This window comes from Bos grunniens, chromosome 3 (genome assembly GCF_055505025.1).
Source record: "Bos grunniens cultivar Pamir isolate PY7600 chromosome 3, Bosgru_T2T1.0, whole genome shotgun sequence".
NCBI classification, from domain to species: domain Eukaryota; kingdom Metazoa; phylum Chordata; class Mammalia; order Artiodactyla; family Bovidae; genus Bos; species Bos grunniens.
The window spans coordinates 114,665,101-114,688,319 of record NC_141167.1 but is presented as its reverse complement, the minus strand read 5'-3'; the positions used below and the strand labels follow the sequence as shown (position 1 = coordinate 114,688,319).

The 23,219-nt window shown below is 44.7% G+C and overlaps 1 protein-coding gene across 14 annotated transcripts in view; it reads right to left on the bottom strand.

Moving 5' to 3' along the window:
• LOC147377050 (uncharacterized protein C1orf226 homolog) overlaps positions 1-23,219 on the bottom strand; it is a 361,444-nt gene that overhangs the window by 264,541 nt on the left and 73,684 nt on the right. For 13 of the 14 annotated variants that reach the window (XM_086393791.1, XM_086393793.1, XM_086393800.1 and 10 more), the window contains one exon: positions 7,054-7,125. In XM_086393791.1, the coding sequence (XP_086249917.1) occupies positions 7,054-7,125 (72 nt within the window). Of the gene's footprint in view, positions 1-7,053; positions 7,126-23,219 lie in introns of those variants that run through there. The other variant, XM_086393801.1, reaches the window with a different exon arrangement.

Below are 23,219 nucleotides of genomic sequence, written 5' to 3'. Positions count from 1 at the left end.
TTCACACAGCAGACCCAACGGTGCAAAGTCAGTAGCCTGATTTCAGTATGACCAGCCACTGTTCAACTTTGAACCATTAACCTCCAAGCAAGCGATCCCACTGTGCCAGACCAACTGTGGGCTCACAGAACTTCTCTGAACTTTGTGAGTCATTCTAAGTTGTGCAATTTTTTTTAAAGTCATACCCCCTCTTCTATTGTTGTCTTTGTCCAGCTGGCATCTTCTCAGACCTCTGGATCCTTGGTAGACAAAGAGCAGGGCTTCCCAAGTGGCACAGCGGTAAAGAATCCCTCTAATGCAGGAGATACAGGTTCAATCACTGGGTCAGGAAGATCCCCTGCAGAAGGATATGGCAACCCACTCCAGTATTCTTGCCTGGAGAATCCCATGGACAGAGGAGCCTGGTGGGCTACAGTCCACAGAATCACAAAGAGTCAAACACGACTGAACATCTGAGCAGACAAAGAGCAGGAGAATCATCCAGCGCTTCCAGGGAATATCTCTTAAGCTTCCTCCCTACCTGGGTCATCACTGAGATCAGAGGAGAACATGTGGTCAGCCTAGTGTGAGGCAGTGGGTAAAGTACGTGATCGGAAATTAGAGGGCCTGTTGGTTTGGTCTGGCCTCCATCACTTAGCGTATCCTATTTGGTAGACAGCAGACAAGTCAGGTGTGGTGGGTGAAATGACGGGCCCCCAAAGGTGTCCGTATCCCAGTGCCTGGAACCTGTGACCATGTTATTTTACATGGCAAAAGGACTTTGAAGAAGTCATTTAAGAACTGTGAGATGGACGATTATCCTGAATTCTCCATATAGGCCCAATGTCATCTAAAGGATCTTGATAAGGAGGAGGTAAGAGGGTCACAGTCAAAGAAGGGGACATGGTGATGGAAGGAGAGTTTAGAGTGACGAGGCTACAAGCCAAGCAACACAGGTGGCCTCGAGAAGCTGAAAGAGACAAGGAACAGATTCTTTCCTAGACCCTCCATAAGGAACACAGCCCTGCTGATGCAATTTTATTTTAGTCCCATAAGACTCACTTCTGATCTCTAGAACTGTAAGATAATAAGCTTGCCTTGTTTTACACCAGTCAGACGGCGTTGATTTGTTTCAGCAGCAACAGTAACCTAATACAGAAAATAACAGAAACTGAAGATTTCTTACGAATACAACAAACAAGGGAGCAGACCACGGTCTTTGTGTGTCAAGGGTCTCAACCTTGGGGAACATGCCAAATCCTGAAAAAGGAAACAACCAAAAAGCAGGTTCAAAAGGGAGACACAGATGTCAAGAACAGGCTTTTGGAGTCAGTGAGAGAAGAAGAGGGTGGGATGATTTGAGAGGACAGCACTGAAACATACCCGTCACCATATGTAAAATGATAGCCAGTGGGAGTTTGACGTGTGACACAGGGCACCCAAAGTCAGTGCTCTGCGACAGCCTGGAGGGATGGGGTGGGGACGGAGGTGGCAGGGGGTTCAGGAGGGAGGGGACACATGTATGCCTATGGCTGATTCATGTTGATGTATGGCGAAAACCATAATACCGTAATTATCCTCCAATTAAAAAAAAAAAACTGCTACTACCCACAGCTGCAGTTCATTCCAACTCAGTTTGACAAAGCGTCCCCAAATCCATCCCAACTCCCAATTAATCAATGGAAATTCCTAGAAGCTATCCAAAGAAAACAAGGAACCAAAAAATGTGCAGTGAATTTCCACTGGCCTCACTCTGCAGTGGAAAGCATACTGGGCTGGGCATCAGAAGATCTGGGTCTTCCTCCTGTGTGACCTTGGGCCTCTGTAAAATCTGATGGACAAACTGATAAACTGCAATTACAGTCACATCAAACAATGAATGGTGTGTTATGATTCTGTGTATTTGAAGTACACAATAGACTGAGTTTAATCAAGTACATTTTATTGAGGAAAACATTTAAGTCACTCATTCATTCACAAAACACTACTGTGTTCTAATGGTCAGGCATTAAGCCAGGAAGCTGAGGTTCAAAGACAGTACAGTGTGATGTGGCCACCTCCCCTCAGGAGATGCAAGTCCTCCCTGAGCCACAATAGTCTCGTCTCTGGGGTCATTTGGCTGCAGTATCTACTGATCATTGATTCCAACCCTCAGTAACCCAGGGGCCTTCCCTGTCTCCCCCAAGCTGGGTAATACCTCCCAGTTACACACTTACTTAGCCTCTTACCCTTTTACTAATAATATATTCATGTGTCTAGTTTGCCCTTTGCTGAACAGCAGCACCCAACAGAATACTGAATCATCAGCACAGCATGTGCCTGTGCCAAGGGTCCCCTTCCTTCCTTCCTCCCTGTCCCATCTTTCTGCCTCTCATCGAACAGCAGTAAGAAGATTATTCCCTTCTCCAGGGGATCTTTCTGACCCAAGGACAGATCTTCCTGACCCAGGTCTCCTGCACTGCAAGCAGATGTTTTACCATCTGAGTCACCAGGGAAGCCCCAAATGATATAACATATGTGAAAGAAGGTTAAAAGTTGTAAGTGTACAAGGTACAAATACACACGAATAATCGCTATTAGCCACAGAGCAAGAGGAAGTGCTGACCACCCTCCCCAGCTGGGCAGGGATGGCTCTCCTGTTCCTTACTTCTTCCTCCACCGCCTCGCAGGTCCTAGGCTCTCACCTGCGTGGTCTCCACTCTAAGTGGGCTCCACACATGTGAACCGGGAACACGCCACGCTGGTCACCAGAGCCTGACCAACAGTTGTGCAGCCAAGAAGAGGGGGCCTGGGTGACCAGGGCAGGGCCTGGCAGGGCCAGAAGTGGTTCTGCCTGGAGTGTTAGAGAAGCAGAAGGTGAAGGTGCTCAATTCAGGGGAGGCCTTCTAAGAAATGCTGATGAATTCATCCATTTATGTGCCAACTCATACCATGCCACCTGTGCTAAGGCTGCACTTACAACCATTCACACCCCCAGATCCTGCCCTCAGAAGAACAGTATAAGGAACTCCCACACTCTGGCATAGGGTAGTTCAGCCAGGGGGTCCCTGTGACAGCAAGCAGCCTGGCAATCCATTATGAATCCATGTTCTGCTCCCTGAAACCACCCATGAACACTCCAACTGCTTAACGGCTCCCATCCCAACAAATCCTTACCAGAAAAAAGAAAACTCACCTATTGAAAAGCCACTACCCAATCAGATACACATGTTACTGAGGAAAAAAAAAAATTATACTGCTGGGGGATCAAAAATGGTGCAACCATTATAGAACACAGTACAGAGAGGCCTCAGAAAGTTTTAAAAAAGAATTACCATATAACCCAGTAATCCCACTTCTGAATATACATCAGAGGAATTCAAAACAGGATCTCAAAGAAAAATTTGCGTATTCAAGTTCACTGAAGCATTATTCACACTAGCCACAATAGCCAAAAGTTAGAAGAAGCCCAAGCGTACAATGGATAAACAGATAAAGAAAATGTGCTATACACATTCAACTGTATACACCCCTGGTAGCTCAGTCAGAAAAGAATCGGCCTGTAGTGCAGGAGACCTGAGTTCAATCCCTGGGTTCGGAAGATCCCCTGGACAAGGAAATGGCAACCCACTCCAGCATCCTTGCCTGGAATATCCCATGGGCAGAGGAGTCTGGCAGGTTGCAGTTCATGGGGTCGCAAAGAGTTGGGCACAACTGAATACTAAGCAGCCAAAAAAGGTAGGAAATGTCAGGTGCTACAACATGGATGGACATTATGAACATTGTGCCAGGTAAAATAAGCCAGGCCAGAATGGTAAATACAGTATGATTCCATATATATGAGGTATCTGAACAGTCAAATTGTACACACAGAAAATATAAAGGTGGTGGCCAAGGGCTGTGGGAAGAGGAAGGGAGAATTAGTGTTTAATGGGTACAGTCTGTTTCGCAAAAATTTCAGAGTGACCTGTTACACAGTGTAAATATACTTAACACTATTGAATTATACACTTTTAAATGGTCAGAATGTCATGTGTTTTTAATCTCCACAAAAAAAAAAAAATCTTCACAAGCACATGAAAAATAAAAAGATGCCGAAGACAGATAACATAAATTTTAAAAGAAAATCTATATGGTGAGAGTACCTTGAGAAATGGGGAAAAAGGAAAAGCATCAGTCAAATCAACAGTCCACCTAGTCAGCTTGGAGTTGGCACTGCAGGTGTGACACGGGGGCAGGAACAGGACTCCAAATGGCCGCTGAAGCCCCAGCTCGGAAGGTGAGTCTGGTCACCCCAGGACAAGCCCTCCACTGAGTGCTTCCCTCTCTGGGAAATGCAGACAATCTGCACTGCTTCATCCACTGTCCTGTCCAGGAAGACTGGCATCTAAAGGAGCTGCTAAGTTGCTTCAGTCATGTCCGACTCTGTGTGACCCCATAGATGGCAGCCCATGAGGCTGCCCCGTCCCTGGGATTCTCCAGGCAAGAACACTGGAGTGGGTTGCCATTTCCTTCTCCAACGCATGAAAATGAAAAGTGAAAGTGAAGTCGCTCAGTCGTGTCTGACTCTTAGCAACCCCATGGACTGAGGCCCACCAGGCTCCTCCATCCATGGGATTTTCCAGGCAAGAGTGCTGGAGTGGGGTGCCATTGCCTTCTCCGTCTAAAGGGCCTGGCATGGCACAACTCATTTCACAGACGTAAGGCACCAAGGTCCTTAGAGTAACTGCTTTCCTCTGAGGATGGGCCGCTGCTTGGGACCAAGCTGGAGGCCTGCATCTTGAGAGTCCACAAGAGCACCCAGGAACCAAACTCCGCAGTGTCCTGCCCAACGTTAGCCTGGCACCATTCAACAGAAAAGGACCAAGTCAGGAACAGTCCTTTGCACGGAAATCACATGCTCTGGTTCTTGACAACTGTAATTACAGCCAAAACAGCTTCTAAAAGGGAGGGAAGAAAAGAAAATAGCACCCCGGACCTAGCGGTGAATTGGGGGGTTCAGGGTAAAACACACACCCAGAGTTCTCATTGGTGGCCAGACTAAACAAGTGACCGGACAGCCAGACCAAACAGCTTTCTGGCCAATTAATTCCTCCCTCTAATTTAATGAGCTGCTCATTAAGTACTGGAAGCAGGTCATAAGGAACAGAGCTGCTGGCACATGGCCCGCTGGGCTGACAGGTGCTGAGGGAGAGGAGACGGGGCCACACTCCAGCCCCAAGGGCTCCAGATCCCGTGTATGGCCAGCGCCACCAGACACCACGGCCCACCTCTGTTTCAAGATGCTGTTTGCCGGTACCTTCATTCCTTCTACAAAGTTGGATTTCTGCCACTGACTCCCTCAATGGGGATGTTCCAAGTCCCGACCTTTCAGTTCTCCAGCGGGAGTCATCACCCAAAGCAGGGAGCAGCACAGTTCTGGGTGTGGATGCCAGCTCAAACTACTGACACCAACTTGATCTAGAATTAATTACCCCAGGCTTCCATGTCCTCATCTACAAAATATAAAAACAATACTCTCACTTCATCTAGAGTAGCTACAAATAATAAATAACATTTCCATATTAAAAGGCCTAGTAAAGCACCTGTCATACAGTAAGTGCTGAATAGTAGCTATTATTCTGATAGCTACTATTAATTACTCTAATAATGATAGTAATAGTAGAAACAACATAGTCACTGTGTCCTAGTCGAGTATGAAGAAAAGAGGGACTCTTTTGGTTGAAACCCCAAGGTCACATCTGTGGTGAGAGCGATAACCCATCCTCACAAGGGTAACACCCCAGATACACCCAGCCAGGCCTCAGCAGTCTCTACCTGAGTGGGAAGGTGAAGGAAGAGAAGAGGTCTGGGAATACTGAGTGCCAGGCCTGAAGTCAAAGGCATGTTCTCATGAAACCAAGTGGAGGGCTGCATGCAGGCTGCATGCCCACCATTCAAGACCTCTGTGACTCGCTGAGCCTCAGTTTAATCCAGATAATGAAGGTAACATGATCCCATTTCACAGTTTGTTGTGAACATTAAATGAACTCATGTGAAAGTGACTCATTCCTGCATCCAAGAAAAACAGTATTGATGTATTTAAAAATACTTTCAACAAATTCAACTTAACAATAAAAAATGCTGAAGAACTGGGAGGGTCAAAGCAGTGAACAGCCTAAAATAAGCAGGCTGATGAACTGCTTAGAGAAAACACAATGAATTGAGGTTTCTGTTGTTCAGATGAACTAACTAAAAAAAAAAACTGACAAAAAGCAAAATGAGGCTCCCAACATCTATATGTTTTCCACTGAAGTGAGCAGATTCTTCTAGAAGACAAAGAGCTCAAACCAGGCTGCATTCAGTGACCAATCTAGCCACCTCCAATACCAATTCTCTCCAAAAAATCAATCCAATTCATTTGCCCAATGCCAGATCCACCCTCAAACTGCATAAATCTGATCTCTTCTGTTTCACAACAGAGTACATGGGGAAATTCCTTCACAGTGGTCAGAAGACAAAATTAATTTTTATTCCATCTCTGATCCATGTACCACAGACTCTGGTCCTAAAACAATAGGTTGGAAAGTTGACCAAACTCTTTTAGAATATCCAAAATAGCAGAAGAGAATGCACACACATGTCCAGAGCCTAAAGCAACTGACCAAGGAAATTCTGTTGAAATCCCACATTTGTTGTTAAAAATTTACGTAAATTTTCTTTATGCACCACAAAAATGCTTTACTTTTTAAAAAGTGCTTTGAGCCAAGTATCAGCTAATTACTAAACCTTTTCACTAAAAGCTGAATGACTTCACCAGTCTCCCTCTCACTCCCTGGCAGACCCCACATCCTCAGGGGTAGCATGCTTCTCAGTTTGAGAAGCGGTAGTTTACAAGACAGAGAGGGCGGTAGCCCTCCAGCCATCGATATGTCCATTTTAACCTTGACCTTTAAGCAACATCAACCACCTAGCTCAGAATAGCTCCCCTGGACAGTATAGGTGTCTTACACAGAGTGCAGCCATCCATTCTGGCACCCTGAGCACTTTCTAAAAGGGCAAGCAGGTAGGATGCCTGGGTTCCAGGCCCACACAGCCCCATCTCCAGCCACTCACCCGGATCCGGCGCATGGCAGCCACAATCTCCACTCTGCTGTTGGGCCTCGGTACGTCCAGACTTCCAACGTACTGTGGGGAGAGAAGCAAACACTCGCTGAGAAGAGGGATGCAAGAGTCCCTAATCACAGAAAGTTAGGGCTGGAAGGATCTCCACAGGTCATCAAGTTCATCTTCCCATTCTACAGATAAGGAAATTAAGAGCCAAAAGGATGTTTCCTGACTACTTCTAACTTTATAAAAAGCAACATGAGAGACTGCTTCCTTTTCTCATTGTTTTTAATCAGAGAGGCAGGCAAGGACTGTGTTAAACAAGTAGGCTTCTGAAACAGAAAGGGTTGGGTATGAAGATTCTCCCACCATCTTCGTGGCAAGCTAGCTTGCCTTTGTCTCAGTTTCATCATCTGTAAAATGGGATTTCAGTAAAGATAAAGTGGGATAAGGTATAAACCTCTTACAGAAATCCGGTCTTCATGCATTAAAGCAATCTAAAAGAATAAAAAAGAATAATATCTACTTCTTTTTTAATTAATGAAACTTCACTGAGTTTGCCCTGGATGTTACAGAGACCTCAGACGTTTGAGCAATTTCCTGAATAGAGAAAAGGAATGGACTAGTTATGCATTTAAAAATTTAACCTGATTAAACCAAATGACATACAGGTTGTTTAATATCGTATATAATTTTTTGCTACACATGACTCAAATAATGCAGATATATGCAGAGCACTGTCAATGGTCTCAAGCACATCTCTCTTTTGTATATTAATGGACATACAGATTCATAGACACGCAGAGGAATTTCTTTTATGTGAAAAGGTTAATACTACTCACATTGTTCTGCAACTTGATTTTTTAACTTTAAAGATTACTTGGATATCTTTCTCCACGAATGGATACAAGTCTATCACATTACTTACGATGGTGGACATCTCCCCAGGGCACTCTTACAAAATTGCTTCCACAAACCTCCTTATCTGCACACAGCTGAGCTCATCCAGGTAGCCCTTCAGGCTAGATTCCTACAAGTGGGACTACTGGATCAAAATTATAGATAATTTCTAGATATCATTACTTAGGATGAAACAAGAGGACAGCCCCACCCTATTCCACACTGACCCACTGAATTTGCCTTTTCCTTTTTAAAAGCACCTATAAAACAGCCCAGAGGATATCCCAGAAATTAATAGCCCCAGGATAATTTAAGTCTACGCAACCCAGGACCACATTAACAGAAGTGCAGGACAGTCATCTGCAGGAAACGTACTTCCTGTGGTTACGAGAACAGAAGGTACTTCCTAAAATTTGGAGCGAGGCTGGCCCCAGTGAAAAGGGTTTTGAAAACTAAATACTGGGAAAGGATGTCCCCTCGTATTGATCCACAATATGTGGTAATACACTGGAGACAGTGATTCCCCGCCCCCTGTAGGAAGTCTGGGCCCCACATGGACGGCCTCACCATTGCAGGTAAACAAGCCCCCTCACCCTGAGGATCTAAACACACTGTCAGCTTCAACCATGGCTGGCAGAGCTCCCCTCTGAGCTCTGCGGGACCCCATGGTTTGCCAGCATGTCAGTGACCCACACAGCCAGGAATGACATGACGCCAGGTTTGTGACGGCCCAAGTTCAAAGCAACCCCCCTTCCCGCAGCTGGGGGCAGTCTCCACACCCCCCTCCCGAGCGCTGCATGCCTGGCGGCTCCTGCCCTGAACCCTGAACAGTCAAGACTGACCTGGCAATCAGTCTGAACACAGATGCCGAAACGGATCCCTGCCCTCTCCTTTCTCAGAAAGGGGCGGTGCTGAGAACCCCAAACGAGCCGGGGGGAAGGAGAGAGGAGAAGTGGCTTTCTAGCTCTGGACGAGGTTTCCTAACCAGGGAACAGCATTCTGCACGTGAAGGCACTCACATGAGGACACCCAACATCGTCACGCTATCAGTGCCTCCTTCACGCCATTAGCCAGCCAGCACGTGTGTGTGTACTCACCACACACCTTCACACACATCAGTGCACACATGCTCACACATGTGGCACGTGCATACACATGACTCACCACACACTCATCTCACACAGCCCACATGAAGCATGCACGCGGTCATCCCACGCTCACTAACACATCCCACTTGCAGTCACACCACACGCTCATCTTCCTTCTCAGCCATCTGAAGAAAATCACAAATCTGCCTTTCTGAGAGAGAGTATGGAGCAGACACCCATCTCTACCAGAGCTAGGCCTTATGGTTATTCGAGGAGATTAAAAGAAGACATGAAGCAGGGATCAAAAACTAAACATCCACACGAATGACGAACCAAAAAGCAGAGCAACAATTTCAGGGAAGCAGAGGCGGGGTCAGAAATCAGAGGCTACGATAAGTGATTACTGCCATTATGTATGTGTATAACTCCATAACAAAAAAGTACCTCCATACCTAACCATTACCAACACCACAGCTAATCTCAGTCCACCCTGAGGCTCCATTTTGGGCAAAATACAAGACAGTCTTAGACCAGACAGATAAGGAAGCTCACACAACCACTTAAGTTTAAAATATCAGGGCTTGCTTCCTTTTCACTGCTGCTGCTGCTGCTAAGTCGCTTCAGTCGTGTCCGACTCTGTGCGACCCCATAGACGGCAGCCCACCAGGCTCCCCCGTCCCTGGGATTCTCCAAGCAAGAACACTGGAGTGGGTTGCCATTTCCTTCTCCAATGCATGAAAGTGCAAAGTGAAAGTGAAGTCGCTCAGTCGTGTCCGACTTGTAGCAACCCCATGGACTGCAGCCTACCAGGCTCCTCCATCCATGGGATTTTCCAGGCAAGAGTACTACCATCTAGAAAAGAAAAAAAAATAGAAGGAAGATGCAAATTGTACTAAGTAATCAACATACAAGATTTATGAGTCAGTTTTATCTGTGGCTTCATCTTCCAGATAAGGAGGAGTTAAGTGCAAATAAGGTTAACCAAAGGACTTCAAATATTCTTTGTAAGTTTCCAGAGAAACCTCAGCCTTGGTGCTAGGTTAATACCTCAGGAAGTTTTTTTTGGGGGGTGGGGGGTGCTTTTTCTTCATTTACTTGCTTCCACCCTATTTTCTAGAGATTAATTTCTGAAGACTGTGATAAACTGAACTGTAGTGTTTCCTGGTGAATCACACTAAAAGCAGCAAGACATAACAGCTTAACACAGTCACGAATATTATCACCACCCATTGACTTGTGAGACTTTCTGCCCTTACCCTCCTCAAGGAACAGCCCTTTATTTAAAAGGTTTCTGTCAAGTGTTTTCAGAGATCAGGAAAAACCTTACGTATGAATCAAAAATAAACACATCAAATGATCGGCTTGTGATGATGCTGATATTCTCAACTGGTATCCTCAGACTTGGCCTCTGGACAAGATACAAAGAAATAACTGCATAAAATGTACAAAGAGGGAACTATGGATATATATAAACTATATATATTAGTTAATAATAAATATCAATACTGGCTTATTAATTGTACCAAATGTACACGCTAATGCAAGATATTAATAACAGGAGACTGAGCAGGGGGGTTGAAGGGGTATGTGGGAACCCTCCTTGCTACCCAATTTTTCTGTAATCTTAAAACCACTCTAAAACATTAAGTCTATTACTTGAAATAATAAAAATAACTTTGAAGGCACTGGAGAGAGACCAAAAGCAGGCAGAGATTGGTGGGGAATCAACCCTTGAAAGTAGGGAACCACACGAGATAAAACCTGGTTGGTGCAGTTTTGCCCAACAGCACAATCCCACAAGTGCACCACAAACTGCCTGGAGCTTAGGCTAAAATGCTCACTCAGAGGGCCTGGGAAGTTGGTCACCAAAGATGTGAACAACCAGAGAGCCTGAAAGAGAGCAGAAATTGCTGACAGAAAAGGAGCCCCAATCACGTATAAATGCTACTCAGATCTCGGATGACCCCCCAGCTGCCCATGTGTAAAGCAGGCTCCAAGGAGCCTGGCAGAAGGTGGCAGTTGCTCACCTCATGTAATCGTGTAAGTCACTCAGTCATGTCCGACTCTGTGACCCCATGGACTGTAGCCCCCCAGGCTCCTCTGTCCATGGAATTCTCCATTCCAGAATGGAAGAATAAAGGAGTGAGTTGCCATTCTCTTCTCCAGGGGATCTTCCCCACCCAGGGATTGAACCCAGGTCTCCTGCATTGCAGGCAGATCCTTTACCATCTGAGCCACCGATCTGCTTGTACTGCTCACGTCAGCAGAGGCGAATTTAGGATTTAAGACCTGTTGCGTTAACTGTCCTTAAGAACAAAAATCTACACTGTTCAGAAAAAGACAGAAGAATCTTTCGTCAGTGAAGGCAAGACCACAGGGAAAGACCACAGTGCCACATTCTCCTAGGTAAAAGGACAAGGCCCCCCCAAATGGGCACAATGTAATGGTCCCTGGATCTCCGCATTCCCAACTCACATCTTCTCTCTGAAAACCACTCAGTGCTACAGCCTCAGCTCCCAGCACAACCGTGTGAGGTTCAGGAGGAGGCACCTCCTATAACAGAGGTTGACAATGAGGCCTAAAGCAGTTGGCAGATGGCAGACAAGCCGCCAGCCCCCACCCCCAGCTCCTGGCCCCCAGTCCAGGACTCTCTCCGCTGTCGGCATTCTTATTAACTCTCTTCCTTCAGGTCCCAAACCTGGCCAGGTTTGAATTCCAACACCGTGCCTACCTTCTTATACCCTTCAAGTCTGCTGGCCGCACTGTGTCCTCTCTCTGAAGATACACACAAGCAGTAGGAATCTGGTGCATGCTAAGTGGCTTCAGCCATGCCTGACTCTGTGTGACCCCATGGACTGTAGCCCTCCAGGCTCCTCTGTCCACAGGGGTTCTCCAGGCAAGAATACTGGAGAGGGTTGTCATGGCCTCCTCCAGGGGATCATCCTGACCCAGGGATTGAACCCGCATCTCCTATGTCTCCTGCACTGGCTAGTTCTTTACCACTATTGCCACATGGGAAATCCGGTATTCTGCTTGCATCTAGAAATCAGCAGCTGTGATGGCCCTTCTGAGTTAGTCCCTTAACCAACCCTCTATCAGTTGCTAAAACCTTGGAATCATAGGAGCAGACCATTCCAAATCCAAAGAAACCTTAGGAACCATGTCCAAGGTTATGTCACAAAAGGAAGATTAAGAAAGAACATATGAAAAGCATTTAGCACAGCTGGGTATCCTGCCAATGCTTAGTAAATATTCACCATTATGACTTCATCTAAAGTTACATTTTTTTCACATCACTCTATATCTTTCCCAGCAGTTAACATGATTTGCACTTAGGCTTCTGCCTCATTTACATGGTCACCATCTGCCATGCCCACTAGAATGGAAGCTCCTTGACAGTTGCGACCCGCCCTCATATTTCTGCATTCCCAGCCCTTTGAGCCTGGCAGAGTAAGACTCAAGTATCTGCTGAATGAGTGGGGGCAACTGCAGCCCACAGAGGTTAGGTGACCTGCCCAAGGATGCAGCTCATGGCAGAAGTGGCATGAAAAGCCTGTTCTCCCAGGTGGCACTAGTGGTAAAGAACCCGCTTGCCATTGCAGGAGACATAAGAGACGGGGGTTCGATCCCTGGGTCAGAAAGACGCCCTGGAGGAGAGCATGGCAACCCATTCCAGTATTCTCACCTGGAAAACCTCAAGGACAGAGAAGCCTGGAGGGCTACAGTCCAAAGGCCGACACAACTAAAGCAAGTTGGCACACACGCACCCACCCCGGGTCAGCGCAAGAACTCCAATGGGAAAGTTCCTCCTTGCCTGCAGAAACCGCTCTCCGTGCGCAGCTGAGCGTCCTGCTGAGCAGGATTATGAATGTGACCTGGGTGAAAGTTCTCGCCTCATTTAGCACTGAACAAAGCAGCATTAACTGCAGCGGCAGCAGCGGGCCCAGATTCCAGGGCACACACTCAGCCGATGACCTTCTAATAAGCGCTCTGGGGAACGGGACGAAAAAGCAAAGTGGCCTCGGGGTGTCCCACTCCCCACTTGTGTAGTCTGCTCCATTCTCCAGGTGGTTCCGTGCGCAGGAGGGGCAGTGGGGACTGAGAAGTGCCCAAACGGACATTTGCCAGTGTTCTCACCGCCCCCTGCAACAAGACAGAAGCCTCAGTGGAGGTTCTCCTCTCCCCCCTTTCCCTACCCCCCAACACCCACACACCAGAAAAGCTTCCAAAATGCTTGAAACGCAGCTGCACACCACGTCTTTATTTATTTGTAGTCTAAGAGGAATGAAACACTTATATTTCTTCCTCTCTCTCTCAGCCCATCTGAAAAAGGAAGTACTATTTGAAGGCCATCTGATGCTACTGTGTCACTATTGATCAGGGGCTCAGCGGGGGCCGATGAATGTGCCGGAGATCACAGCAGAATCCTTCCTGCTCCTCAACATTAAGGGACTGGGTGCAAAATAAATAATTGTGATGACTTGTCTTTATGCTAATGGCTTGCCACTCTATAAAAGGCACAGAGGATGAGGCTGAACCATGCAATGTGCCCATGGGTTCTTTTAGTCTCCATTAGCACAAGCTTAGATGGGTTGGTTTAATTATTTTTCTTTATTATGAGGACTCTGAATGATACAGCAAAGAGAAGAAAGCAGTAAGACAGAAACCTGTTCTAGTCTTTCAACTATTAGCTCTTGAATGGAAAGCTTCAGCTCTGCAATTAAGAGCTCTGGTTGCATCACAGATGCAGGCGTGGGGCAGGGGCTGGCCTACATCCTGGTCAGGGAGTATTTTCCAGCCCTTACACCTGAGATGCTTACTCAGCCAGCAGGTTATTTCTCCTACAGAAAAAAAGAAAATGGGGGAAGCCCGAGGCACAGTGAGAGGCTGAGAATCATTGACAACACTAACATATGATGATGAAATCATCACCTGTAAAACAACCAGGTAAGCCAGGCAGAGAGAGACAAAGAACATGATAAAATCATTAGGGAAGTCAGACCCAACAGCAGAGCTTAGGTGGTCTTACAGGTCATTTGATCCAACCCTTCATTTTACAGAAGGGAAAACTGAGGTTCAAAGAGAACAGAATACAGTTTGTGAGTGGCAGAACCAGAAGCAAAGTGAGTCTCCCTACCTTGCACTGAAACACTGATACTTCACTGATACTAGAAAAGAAGCAACCAGGATGAACACAAGCCAGCACCTCAATAAGGCCTCAGTTCAGTTCAGTTCAGTCGCTCAGTTGTGTCCGACTCTTTGTGACCCCATGAATCGCAACACGCCAGGCCTCCCTGTCCATCACCAACTCCCGGAGTTCACTCAGACTCACGTCCATCGAGTTGGTGATGCCATCCAGCCATCTCATCCTCTGTCGTCCCCTTCTCCTCCTGCCCCCAATCCCTCCCAGCATCAGGGTCTTTTCCAATGAGTCAACTCTTCGCATGAGGTGGCCAAAGTATTGGAGTTTCAGCTTAGCATCATTCCTTCCAAAGAACACCCAGGGCTGATCTCCTTCAGAATGGACTGGTTGGATCTCCTTGCAGTCCAAGGGGCTCCCAAGAGTCTTCTCCAACACCACAGTTCAATAAGGCCTAGTCCACTGCATTAAACTCAAACTGAGCTGGACAAGTAAGCCTGTATATGGACACCAAAATGATCATGACGTCAAAAGCAAACCAATTACAAATGTCAGGGCAGGAAGATTTGTAGAAAAAAGCAAATGGATCATCATTTGACTCATTGAATGTCTTAAGTTATGGAACTGAAGATATTCATTATGAAAATGTTTCTGAAGGAGAGAAACCTAATCCCACCACTGGAGAGAAGCAGGGAAAGGAAGAAACACAGAGATGAGGAGACCCCAGGATGATGCTAGAGAGGATCTCCCAGCACCAACACTCTGTACCTCTCCTGAGAGATTCTAAGTATTTAAACTCTCCAAACCTGTCTGTTGCATAGAATACAGTATATCTGAACTATCTAGAAGTCAAGGTTGTCATAAGAACCAAATTAGATAATGCAGGTGGAAGTGTTAGTTTTTTAAAAATCATACAATCATAAAGAGATCCTGTTCTTTACATCATTATGCTCTTGTTTTGTGGGCGTGTAAGACCCTGAAAATGCAGAACCTGTAGCTCTACTGTAATCTCATATTGGATTCTCAAAGACTAACGACTCTGCACAAAATGAGGTGATTCAAAATGCCACAGAGTTAATGGGAGGATGGAATCAAGAATTCAACCCCAGCAGGCTCAAAGAGAAAGGACGGGATAAACAGCATGAGCAGAGAGTGTCACCAGTGACCAAGTCACACAGACACAGACAGACTCCCCTTTCCCCACAACCGCTCCCAGCAGGCAGGAGCTAACTATGACAGCACTCACAGGGCCTCACAGGATAGGCTCAGTTTGCGGTGAACACTTGGCCATATTCCCTCTAGATGAACAGGCTGTCACCAGGAAAAACCTGCTTGGAGTTGGAGATGCAGGATCTCTCGTACAACGGTCATTTATCACTGAGCAGAGCCCCACAACTGAGTAAAATTTCCAGATAACTGGCCTGTACCTCCATTTAAAAACCAATCTTTTCTCTATTTTCTCTTTCTTGACTAGAAATGGCCCTAAAATATATTATCCTCTTCCTTAATAATTGAGACTCTGAGCTAGAATCCAACATACTTCTTCAAGATTCAGAATAACCATTATAAACATCACTTAACAGATAAGCTAATATCAGCAATGACTCCATGAGAAACGTTTCCAGATTACTGCTAAGACTTTTGAGTTCTTGAGGCTGACTTTTAGAATTTTTCTAACACTTCCTACCGTTAGCAGCAAGGATGATAACAAAATGCCATATATGCGTCTGCCTTTAACAACTGTCCCCAAATCCTCAAGTACCAGCAACACAAATCCAACAGCATATAAAAAGGATTATATGACCAAGAAGAATTTATCCCAAGAATGCAAGGTTGGTTCAATACATGAAAATCGATTAATGCATATACCATATTAATAGAATAAAGGACAAAGACCAAATGATCTTCCCAATAGACAAAAAGCATTTGACAAAAATCCAATATCCTTTCATGATGAAAACACTCGAACTATCAATGAAAGGGAACTTCCTCAATCCAATAAGGAACATCTTCAAAAAACCCAGGGCCAACACCATACTTAATGGTAAAAGACTAAAATTTTTTCTCTAAGGTCATGACCAAGCCAAAGACGTTCACTCTCACGACTTCTATTCAACATTGATCTAGAAGTCCTAGTCAGGGTAATTAGGCAAGAAAAGAAATAAAAGGCATCCAGACTGAAAAAAAAAAAAAAAAGAAGCAAAGCTGTATCTATTTACAGATAACATGATCTTTATATAGAAAATAAGGAATACACACACAAAAAAAACTCTATTAGAACCAATGAATGAGCTAAAAATGAAGGAAACAATTCTATTCACAATAGCATACTGTAATATTCAAAAAAAGTAAAATGGGTAGGAATAAAATTAAGTATTATATAAGATGTACACTGAAAATTATAAATAATAACTGAAAGACAGCATAAAGATAGCAAAAAATATAAATCATAATTCAAAACAGCATAAATCAATGGAAAGACTCACCATGTTCATTGTTCAAAAGACTTAATACTGTAAAGAGGCAATACTACCCAAACTGAGCTACAAATTCAATGCTATTTCTACTAAAACCTAGAAACTTTTTATTATCAGTGATTCTGATATCGAATGTGTCGATTTTTCACACCAAGTAATTCTTTACTGCCGCTGCTGCTGCTAAGTCGCTTCAGTTGTGTCCGACTCTGTGCAACCCCATAGATGGCAGCCCACCAGGCTCCCCTGTCCCTGGGATTCTCCAGGCAAGAACACTGGAGTGGGTTGCCATTTCCTTCTCCAATGCATGAAAGTGAAAAGTGAACGTGAAGTCGCTCAGTCGTGTCCGACCCTTACCGACCCCATAGACTGCAGCCCACCAGGCTCCTCTGTCCATGGGATTTTCCATGGACGTGGGGCACCATTGCCTTCTCTGGAGTGGGGTGCCATTGCCTTCTCCTATGAGTAATTCTCTACTTCTCTGCAAACATCAACTGGGTATCCTACAATTTAATTCAATTCTGATCCTAACAATTCAGAATTAGCACAGAACCTACAGTTTCAGGCTCAGTTCCATAAGTCTGCCCTTCCAATTCAGATGCCAATCATGAGTCTTGGGTCTCCTGTATTTCTGGCCAACCAGCTATAAATTATGGGTTCCCATGACCCCCCTCTCAGGTTTGATAACAGCTAACAGAACTCAGGAAAACACTTTCCTTACTAGTACTGAATTACTATCAAGGATACAAATGAACAGCCAGATGAAGAGATGCATAAGCCAAAGTATGTGGGAAGAGGAGCAAAGCTCTGGTAAGCCTCTCCGGGCACATCACCCTCCCAACATCAATCTGGAAGTTCCCCAAATCTCACTGTTCACGGTTTTCATGAACATTCTATTATATAGGCATAGTTGATTAAGTCACTGGCCATTGAGGTTGGACTTAATCTCCAGCCCCTCTCCCTTGCCCTGAGGTTGGGAGATGGCTGCAAGCCCCAAACCTCTAACCATAAGATTGGTTCATCTGTCACCCTGCCCCCATCTCAAAGCTATTAGGGTCCCACTAAGAGTCACCTTATTAGCATCAATTCAGGTAAGTTTGAAAGGGACTGCATATGAGTAACAACAGATGCTCCCCTCACCCCTATTATTCAGGAAATTCTAAGAGTTTTAGTTCTGTGCCAGAAACCAGGGGTCAAATATACATTTATTGTACCACAAAATCATAGAATCCCATCTTCCTTTCCTGTATAAATTGACAAGTCAATCCTAAAATTTATGCAAAAGTACAAGGGACCCAGACTTGCCAAATCAATCAAAAAGGAAAAAGCTGTAGGACTCAGACTTCTCAATTTCAACTACATAACTACAGTAATAGAAACTGTATGATACTGGCATAAAGCTGGACATACAGATCAATGGAACAAAACTGAGAGTCCAGAAATAAACCCTTACATTTACAGCCAACTGATTTTTGACAGCAGTGGCATGATAATTCACTGGAAGAAAAGGGTCTTTCTAACAATGGTGCTGGGACAACTAAATAGTCACATGCAAAAGAATGAAATGAGACTCCTACCACGTTTCCTTTAGACAGCAAGGAGATCAAACCAGTCAATCTTAAAGGAAATCAACCCTGAATATTCACTGGAAGGGTTGATGCTCAAGCTGAAGCTCCAATACTTTGGCCACCTGATACAGAAAGCCGACTCTTTGGAAAAGACCCTGATGCTGGGAAAGACTGAAGGCAGGAAGAAAGGGTGAGACAGAGGATGAGATGGTTGGATGGCATCACTGACTCAATGTACATGAACTTGAGCAAACTCTGGGAGACAGTGAAGGACAGGGAAGCCTGGCATGCTGCAGTTCATGGGGTCACAAAGAGTCAGACACAACTTAGCGAATGAACAACAACCACATATCATATGTGAAAATTAACTCAAAATTTATCATACAGCTCAAAATAAGAGCTAAAACTATGAAACTCTTAGAATAAATTAAAGGAGTATGTCCTCATGACATACTTAGAGTGGACATGTCCTTAGAGTAGACAACAGTTTCTTAGATATGACACAAACCAAAGAAAGAAAATAAATTGGATTTAAAAGTAAAATTACTTGTGCTTCAAAGCATATCATCAAGAAAATTAAAATATAATTCACAGAATGGGAAAAAAAAGATTCATAGATCATACCTGATAAAGGAGACTAATCCAGAATAACTCGTAGAACAATAGGAGACAAACAACCCAAAGGAAAAATGGGCCAAGAATGTGAATAGACATTTCTCCAAAGAAGACAAGAAAATGGCCAATACGAACTTGAAAAGATGTTCAATCATTAGTCACGAGGGAAATGCAAATCAAAACCACAACGACATACTTCATACTCACTAGGACCGCTGAAATAAGAAAGACAATCACAACTGCCGACAAGGATATGGAGAAACTGCAGGAGGAAATAATGCCGCCACTTTGGAAAAGTTTGGCAGTTCCCCTAAAAGTTAAACAGAGCTAACATATAAACCAGCAATTCCACTGATAAGTTTAAACCCGAGAGAAATGAAGGTATGACTATGGTATTTCCTTGGTGGTTCAATGGTTAAGACTCTCTGCTTCCACTGCAGTGGGCCTGAGTTCAATCCCTGGTCAAGGAAAGAAGATCCCACACTCCATACAGAATCCCCACCCCCCTCCGCAAAAAAGTCATACGGCTATGCAACAACTTATACATGGACGTCTGTAGCAGCATTATTAACGGCAACCCACTCCAGCATTCTTGCCGGAAGAACTCCATGGACAGAGGAGCCTGGCAGGGGCTCCATGGGATCATAAAGAGTCGGACATGACTGAGTGACTAACCCTTTCACTTTTTCACTTTACGCATAAAAGCCAAAAAATGGAAGCAACACCAATGTACATCAATGGACGCGTGGATATAGAAAAGATGGCACATCCACACAATACCCTTTGGCAATAAAAAGGAATGAAATATTGATACATGCTACGGTATAGATGAATCTTGAAAACATTATGGTAACTAAGAATAGCTAGTCACAAAAGGCTACATATATGATTCTATTTCTAGGAATGTCCAGAATAGGCAAATTCATAGAAACAGGAAGTGGAATTAATGGTTGCCAGGGATTGGGGAAATGACTGCTAATGGTACAGGTTTTCCTTGGAGATGATGAAAATATTCTGCAACTAGATACCAGTTCCACAACTGTGAATATACTAAAAAGCACTGGATTGCACAGGCTTATTAGGGTGAATTATTATATCTCGCTAAAGTTGTTATTAAAAAACAATGCCATAACTCTCCCCCTTTCGGCATGCTGTAAAAACAAAGAACCGCTGCAGCCAAATTCGATTCTGGGCGCTCTCCTTCAACACGAGGCTGTGAGACCCACCATCCTTCTTGGCTGCTCACATCTCTCTTCTCTGCCTTTCTGCATTGCTGTCTGTCATCAAGATGTTTGAGTTCACCAAGCAGACAATCCCTGGGGAAAAAGGAGCTCTAACTGTACTAGATTTTAGCTTCAGTTGCAGAAGAAACATTTCCCTCCCCCAAAGAAAATGAATTTTTTCCATATTGTAAGAGTTTAGCAATCCCATTTCACATTCCTACTCTCCAGTGCAGGAAAACTGAACAGCACCTCACGAAGTAGATTATTTCTATATCATGCTGAAGTTTCCAGAGCACAGAGCCAAACACCACACCATTTCTGGGACTACCCAAGTAAATCAGGCTTACTGAAGTGACCTCCAAACAGTACCAAACAAACTTCCAGACAGGAAAATATTTTTAAAGACACACCCCAAAAAAGGTAAAACAATACATTACACATTTTCCAACTTAAAAATCTCAACATTCAAAGACTGTGATTAAAATGGAAAAATGAAAAAGTTGTGTTATCACATTAAGGAAGTAGAATTTCAAGGTCAGAAGGGACAATAAACGCAGATCACATCGTCTGACAGCCCTCCCTCTCCACACATACACCTGACATTTTCTCTCTTCTATAAATCCCTGCCAGGTTGCTAACCAGCCTATGCTTAAACACCACCACTGACGAAGTTCTTATCTCAGACAATAGCTTTAACTGTTGGAAAGTTCTGCCCACAGCAAGCTAAAACTGCTCTCCATGCAGATTCAGACTCTACTCCCCCCTCAAACACGGAAAGATAGTTCTCATCACGCTGCACCCATGGACTGTCTCTTCTGTACATTATAGCTCTTCTCATCTTTAGAGCTCAAAGGCTTCACTACTCTCAAAAAGGTGTCTCAAGTCCTCCCAGCTCTGCCAAACAGTGCCCTGAGAAGCTGAGGCATAAGGAGGGGACAGTTTAAAAGATAAATGATCAGGAGTAGGGAGACAGCAAGAGAGAGAAGCTAAAGTGGTGCTCATGAGGACCAGCTGCTGAGAGGTAAGCCTAACAGGCTGGCCTTTCACCCTGATGCCATCTAAACCCTGAGCAGCAGCAGGTTCAAGAACTCCAGATAGAGATATGAGTCAACCTACTCTTGGCTCAGCCACTAGGCTGCACAGGTTTCTGATCCGTGTGAAACGGGCAATAAATACCAGCTCACATAAGAGCTGGCAAAAAAAATAAAATGATGTGCTTTGTATCTCAAAAGGGTGAAATGATGTAGAGAGATAAACATGGTATCAAGACCAGCAGAGAAAAGTTTATCTCTAATGACCTTTCACCTCTCACTTGTGGTCCCATCCTTCATCTTTACAGGTACCCTGTTTCTAGCCCTCCTCCCAGTGCAGAACCAACCATCCAGGCAATTTCTTTCCCGCCCCCACCCTTTCCCCACCAAAACTTAGCTGTCCTGGCGCCAAGTCCCCTGTCTCCATGTATTGCACACACAGCTAGCTAGGTAGACAAACTAGGGCAACACTAGTCAACTAGACTAGGCAACAGCAAATGTCCCGATTTACTATCCCAGCCAGATGACACACTCATATCTTAAGAGCATCTCATGGAAGCCAAATATCCTCAAAGGCGATTCACTGGCCAGAGTTCTAGCACTGAGCATCAGATCAGTAGAGCGTGCATTTGAAGACAGAGATGCCTTTTAACTATAGCCTTCAAATCACAACATAAGAGGTTGTATCTCTTCTGCCCACGGAAGTGATGGCCTTGCACAGAGAATTACAGAGGCTAGGATTAAAGGCTCTCATTTTTCACTTTCATGCATTGGAGAAGGAAATGGCAACCCACTCCAGTGTTCTTGCCTGGAGAATCCCAGGGATGGGGGAGCCTCGTGGGCTGCTGTCTATGAGGTCGCACAGAGTCGGACACGACTGAAGCGACTTAGCAGCAGCAGCAGTATAAAACCTGGCCCATCAAACCAAAACAATTAGTAGCTTTTCCAGTTGTTAAGGAAGAACCTTTAAGATGTTATTTAATTCTTTACCTACTTTCAGGCTGTCCAAGACTGTTGAGGATATTATCCAACACGCTATGATGATCTACCTAACTGTCCCCATAGCACAGCAATTAATCATCATCACCACCACGACAAAACAGTAAATACTTATGCAATGATTTTTCAGGTATGGTAATCCAGGTAAACGACAGGAAGCACAATGTCTGAGGAATCCAAAGTCACAGAAACAATTCCTCTCCCAAAAAGTGGAAAAGCAGCAAGGGGGAGGAAGGTGAAATGACTACACGTGGACTGTGAAGACTGAATTTCCCAGAGAGAAGAAATGATGGAAGAGATACACGTTAGCACTGGAAGGTACCCGCTCTGGGCTAGTCTTTTAGTCCCAGCTTTTGTTTTACTCCAACAAAGCAGGACACTAATGTCCTTTGGTCAATTGCTTCCTCAAGGACATCCAGTTAGTTACGGAGTCCAGACGAGACTATGACCCAGGTGTTGGGGCTTCCAAGCTAATGTTCTAAAACGAACAGTATGGTAGAATCTAACGAAAAGGCGTGGGCAGTCCCCATCCCAGTTCTACCACTTTTAAGCCGGTCTATGAATTTCAGCCAGCTGGTCATCCTCCCTGCGCCTCCTCTTCTTCATCTGTGGAACGGAACCCCACAGGGTTATCATGGGAATTAAGTCAGACTACACAGAAAAAGCACACCCTATCTTAGAGCTCTATTCCTTTCTTTCTGAAAAATCACAGAGCATTTTTTATTTGCCAAAAATCAGCAAGGTGGGAAAAAAATGAGATTTTAAGGGGAAACACTGATAACAAGGAATGACCAATGTCTATTGTAATAAAGAAGCAGGTTTGGAAATAATTGTCTGAATGACTCTGAATGAATACAAGTACCAAGTTAGGGAAAAGTTAGTGGTCCAGGGCCAGGACGAAAGAGGTTGCAGGCAAAGGTCTTCTTTGGGACACACTAGAGATGTTTCGGACAAGGCAATGGCACCCCACTCCGGTACTCTTACCTGGAAAATCCCATGGACGGAGGAGCCTGGTGGGCTGCCGTCTATGGGGTCGCACAGAGTCGGACACGACTGAAGCGACTTAGCAGCAGTAGCAGCAGCAGAGATGTTTCAGAAAACAAAATTAAGTCTCTGCCACATCTACCCTAAAAGTTT